Here is a 6109-nt window from a genome sequence, read left to right as displayed (position 1 = left end):
TTATTTATTTGTTGCCTTTTAAAATTCTTCTTTCTTATTATGTACAAGAATTTAGAGCATATTTAGTTAAAATGTCTTAAAAATTATATTTAATGTGTATGGACAATAATAAATGTGTAAGGTTGTTCCCTTAAAACATTATAATATAAACAAAACAATACAATAGAAAAAATGAATAAAATATCTTGTATCTTTCAAGAATAGTCACAAAGTTCATTAATTTGTCTTATTCGTCTTGTCATATTTTCTAAATTAGACACCACTTACTAAATCCGATAGATTTTTGTACAATAGATTTTATTTTTTCTATATTTTAGTTTAAAAAATAATGTTTTTTTTTCTCTACAGGGTTTCGGGTGGCAAGTTTGTGGCATGATCTTTCATAACTATGGAGCAAAATCCAATAAGGGTAACAGCCTTTGCTACCTCACTGCAGCAGCGATCCATACAGTCCTCGACGGAAAAGCCAAAAACCTTCCAGTGAAGAACTTTGATGAAGAGAAGGCCACGCGTGAGGAATATCTGGATATTTTAAAAAACATGTCCAAGTCCGCTCGAGGTGAGTTATATTTTCTCTACAACATACAATTTTGAATTTTTTATGAATTAATAAAGGACTGACGAAAAACAAAACATTTTATTTCAAAATAACTTTTGTCATATTAGTATATTTATATTTTGTACATTAAAAGGATTGATAAATTTGTGGTATGGTAATAAAACACTCTCCCTGCCATCCATTATTTTCTTTGTGTAATACCACTTTCTTAAAACACTTATTTGTGACCTGTTTATTACCTGATGATGGAAAAAAATTCCGAAAACGGTAGTCACAAATAAGTGTTTTATAAAAGTGGTATTACACAAAGTGAACAATGAATGTTAAGGAGAATGTTTTTTTTAGCATATTTATTATTAATTGATGTTTTATATGGTAAATGCAACTAACTCTTAAAATTTATTATAACACGTGTTTTGATGCATTTCACATCATTTTTAATCGCCGTTTGTGGAGGTAAGTCTTAATTTTGAAGTTGTGTCCTTGAGACGCTACAGATTAAAGGTTAAAGGGTTAAAGGCTTTTTTCATCTCATACAGTGGAGGATTAAGTCATTGTCATATTGTTAATTATGGGTTTATTATTATTTATATAATTATAATTTTCTTTTTTTATGTTCCCACTGATAAACAAAGAAATAACAAATAAACAAAATGAAACAGCTCCAACCCGCTCTTCAACCTTCAACGTCCCAAGAAAAAAACTCTAAAAATTATGTTCCCATATCTGTGTATATATTTAATTTTTAAAAATACCCCCTTTATTAGCTAATATAGATAATTGATACCAGAACTCAAAATGATTGTTATTATTTTAAAATTTTATTTATTTATTAGAAGACGAATTACTCAGCAATTGCAACATGTCGGAATATTTTAGTTTAATTAAATAATTACGTACTATATGTAAGAATTAAGTCGATCGACCAATTCTGTAGAATTTAAGGTTTTTCGAATAGGAATTTTTGATTGCTGAAGCACTTTCAATAAACGATTTAGTGAACTGGCAAAGGACCATTTTCACAAACAAGAAGATAAATAATACGAAAGTCTAGCGAGGAGCGAAAATTTACTTTCAAGTACCTCACGTAGAAACTTTTAGATCTCCCCCTGTATTTACACTTTCCTAGGCAGAAAAGACACGGGCGGAATGGAGTGATACTTCTAAACATCTGTCATCTTCAGAGAGATGTATTGATAAATAAATGGAGATTTGCGCTCTCAAATATGAAAATCAAAGCGATTTCATTTTACTTTGTGAGAAGAGCGATTATAAAGCTTTAATCATGGAACTTAAAAAAATCCAGTTTACCCTATAATTAGTTTAACATGTAAATTTACATTAAAAACGTCACAATTAATTGCTTAAAAATAAATTAAAATCTGGCGATTTTAAGCAAATTATAACGATTTTTCTGTCGTATTAAAAAAGCAATTATTAATCGATTGTACCGATTGTATCATGAAATTGAACATAAAATAATTTTTATAGCGAAAAGTGTTTTAAATAAACGCAGATTTTATTTTTTATTTTATTCTTTAAAAAAAAATCATTTGGTTGTTTAATAATAAAAAAATACAAAAAAAACTACAAGCGGCGATAATATTGTAATAATACGCATAAAAGCAGATACTTTAAAAAGAAACTATTTTGATGAATTCAATATATTTTTTAAATAATTATTGTCTAATGATATATAAAAACAAATACAAATCACAAAAGTTTAATAATAAATTTAAAAACATTTAAAATTGTTTTAAAAATTATTAAGCCACATTTCCTAACAAAACTCGTTTATCCAGATTCTATCGTATGTTTGTAATTATCACTTAAATTATTTCAACTAATATTTAAATTTTGTAAAACGAGAAATTTCGAAAAACTAGCTATAGGTTGACACAACTAATGCGTCTGCGTTCTCTTTCAGTTTTTTATACATATGTAGGTACCGAGTGCCGATAATTTACTGAAGAATTTGTTGATTTTACCTTAATGGGGGTAGGTTTCAGGGGGTGAAGATCAATCTAATCATTTCTAATGATTATTCGTTACAAGTTCAAATTTAACAGGCTTTGTGATTTCAGAATCCGTTGAAGAATTATTGATGAGAAAGCTTGTTTATCAATCACTGTATTGTCCATTGAATAAAAGAATCAAAGTGATTTTCCGTGTTTATTTTGTTAAGCATCTAGTAGCAAATATGACTGTGAATCTCTATGGAAAAAAGAGAGAAATAAATTTATGACGAGTGAAAATACAAATTATAATTCAGCTTTCGAACATAGAGCAGACTTTCTACAAAGCAAACAAGTGATTTATATGGCGCATCGTTTTGGAGGCAGGAAACGGATATATATGTTTATAAATATTGCAGTATGTTTATCAATAAAACGGATATACGGTAAATAAATTTTCATACAAAATACACGTTTGAATTTTTCATTTATTCATTGAATGATATTTTTATTCTTTTGAGCAGGAAAAAAATCTGAAAAAATAATGTGAAAAACTGAAGAGTTATATTTAATATATCTTTAATTTATTCTCAATATTATTCATATTTAAAACATTTACTTTGTTGTAAGTCATTTTTACTTATTTATTTTTTTACAAAAACGTTAATAATATTAGTAAATAACAACTCACCGAGATTTTTATGTCTACCGGTTTCGAGACGTACCCGAAATATTTTTTGTTGTATTTTCGTAAAAAGTTTTGTAAAATCTTTTGTTTATAAGGTATATCACAAATTAATATTTAATATAATCTCATTTGGGCTCAATCGAAGATTTTATGCTTTTTTTCATCTATTATATAAGGTTTTGGCTCGTGGATGCCATTTTTTCGTCTCGAAACCATACCTGAATTTTGGACAAATTTGGGAGAGCCAATTCTTACAGATTGCTGATAGATTTTCAATAAGGTTTATGTCTGGCAAAATTCTTGACCAGTCTAACACAGTTCATTGTTTTTGTGTAAAAATTTCATCATTTTTTCGGATTTGTGGCAGGGGGTTAAATCCTGCTGAAATATTCCATTGCCATTTGTCCTGTGTTTTTGTATCTCTGGTAGTATCTTTTCCAGAAGAATTGGATGATACTTCTCGCTATTCATCATCTCAGTCAATGAAAGAAACAGCCCTGGTCCATAATACAAGCAACACCCACAAAACATTTTTTAGAGGGTGTTGAAAATACGAACGAAAGTTTTGTTTCAATTAATTTATTCTATACTATATGTTATAACTTGTAAATTTTGATTAAATATCTGTATGTTTTGTTATGAGTGTTTTTCAATAAGCGCACTTAAAATTTCAAATCATACATATATTGGGATGTGTTTTAGAGATGTATGAATCAGTTTTTTAAATGCACGAACTTTATTTTTATGTAGAATTAATAATATTTGTTTATTTTTTTATTGCCGCTTGCGAGTAGAGAGCAAAAAAGGTAGATATTTTATTTGTATTTCTTTTGTTTTTTGTCGCTGATTTTATTTATAAATTGTGGAAATCCAACGTCGAATTGATTAATGAAAAATTCAAAAACATGAATTCTTTTCACGTAAAATGAACACTAATTACAATTACATAAATTATTGTCAATCTGGAAGGCAAACAGTAAAGTTTTGAGTTCTGCTTTAGCTGAAAATTAATTGCGCATTGTTCGAAAGATGACCATAAGAGAAGGCTTAATGATTTATTAGCATAAAAATGTTAGAATATTACTGCGCGGTAAATTGAATGCAACTTTGTATAAAAATTTCAAAGAAATAGGTGAATAACTTTAAAATATTGAAGTTTTGAACGAATGAACATTTGTGTTTACTTTTTCCCTTTATTTAAATTTTTAATTAAAAAAAAAAATTAATCTTTTTTTCGTTAAATTAACGATGAAGCAGTTTCTCCTCAGGTTATTATCGTTAAATAAAAGTATTGATAACGAAAAAAGTGCATTTTACCCCACATTTTCATGCATATATCGATAAATACTACATATATATGATAGAAGACCTTACAACCTGAGGACGAGGAGAACTGTTACAGTCTACAAATACGATAAGTTTGGATGGAACCAAATAAACAGTATATATATATATATATATATATATATATATATATATATATATATATATATATATATATATATATATATATATATATATATATATATATATATATATATATATATATATATATATATATATATATATATATATATTTATATATATATATATATATATATATATATATATATATATATATATATATATATATATATACAATATATATATATATATATATATATATATATATATATATATATATATATATATATATATATATATATATATATATATATACATACTATATTTACGTATAAAGCTCATACCTACATTCATATACCATATAAGTAAACAAGAAAGATAAATAGGGTAGAATTGGTGAATGTTACACGTGTGTAAAGTGATCACTTAAACAAACCTATAAGGGTCGTAAGCCCTGTAAATGCCCACACTTCTATAATATTCTTTATCTATGTTAATAATCATAAATATTATTATTTATCAAGATTAAAGTCACAAAATATAATGTACTCTTGTTATCCTTATTAAAACATTACAAAACCTGTCGCGTGGCGAAGTTAATTTGGAATAATTTCCATAGATTTAAGCTTTATCTTGGAAAATTTCTACTTTTAAGGTTGCCTCGTAATCCAAGGCTTAATCTCAGACTTAGGGCTTCCACGATCTCAAACTTAACCCAGCATTAAATCTAAAACGTCAACGTGGGCCCTTATTTACAGACTGGATTATAAGTCGCGAATTCTCGTCATAAGTAAAGTTTGAATGTAAAGCTGCCTAAATTATGCCGTTTTTGATGCTTCCTTAATATTAATTAAATATGTAAATTGGTAAGAAGGTGCGAAAAAGGAGGCAGTTGAAAAACCGACTTTATTAATATTTTCCATTTATATTTTCCTTAAGATCGGTTTATCTTCTTAATTTCTTTTAATTAATTATTCAGTTGTTTTAAGAATATTTTTTTTCTTTGTTTTACTGTAAATAAATTCTAAGAAATTTAAGACCTAAGCTCTTGTCCGTGCTGTCCCTTCCATCGCTCTAAATTAAAATCTAAAATTCTAGGTTTGGTCCCGTGGTCAGTGAAGTGGACATTGAGTGAGAGTTTTTGGGTTCAAGCCTACTCTATCGACATTTGATTCCAGTTTTTTTATGAATGGCCACTTTACAAAAAAAATCATAAACTTCTTGGCTGTTCTCCTTTTCTCTGCGTTATCTCCTCTATTTTGTAAAAGATAAAAACGTTGTACCATAAAACAAGACCTATCGTCTCTCCTTGTCTTGCATTCTTTCTAATAGGTTTTATTTTTTGCTTTCAAAACATCATTTTTTTTCTCATTCCATCCAGCATTAAAATTATTTTCAAACATCAGAATTCAAATTAGGGAAAGATATTGTATATATGTAGTGATTAGTCATATTTTCTTATATTGTTTTAACCTTATGTTTTTTTTTATATTTTCTCATTTG

At 27.0% G+C, this 6109-nt stretch overlaps 1 protein-coding gene across 1 annotated transcript in view; it reads left to right on the top strand.

Annotated features, from left to right (window-relative positions):
* Window positions 1-348: 348 nt before the first annotated feature.
* LOC148300132 (atrial natriuretic peptide receptor 1-like) overlaps window positions 349-6109 on the top strand; it is a 146100-nt gene continuing 140339 nt past the window's right edge. Inside the window, exon 1 of the mRNA XM_088275210.1 lies at window positions 349-559. Coding sequence (XP_088131336.1) covers window positions 373-559 — 187 coding nt within the window. The 5' untranslated portion in view covers window positions 349-372. The remainder of the gene's footprint in view (window positions 560-6109) is intronic.

The sequence above is a fragment of the Brachycentrus maculatus genome, unplaced genomic scaffold (genome assembly GCF_059751285.1).
Source record: "Brachycentrus maculatus isolate JH-2025_06_01 unplaced genomic scaffold, ASM5975128v1 h1tg000818l, whole genome shotgun sequence".
In the NCBI taxonomy this organism is placed as follows: domain Eukaryota; kingdom Metazoa; phylum Arthropoda; class Insecta; order Trichoptera; family Brachycentridae; genus Brachycentrus; species Brachycentrus maculatus.
The sequence above is the reverse complement of the archived record's forward strand: the minus strand, read 5'-3'. Positions and strand labels throughout refer to the sequence as shown.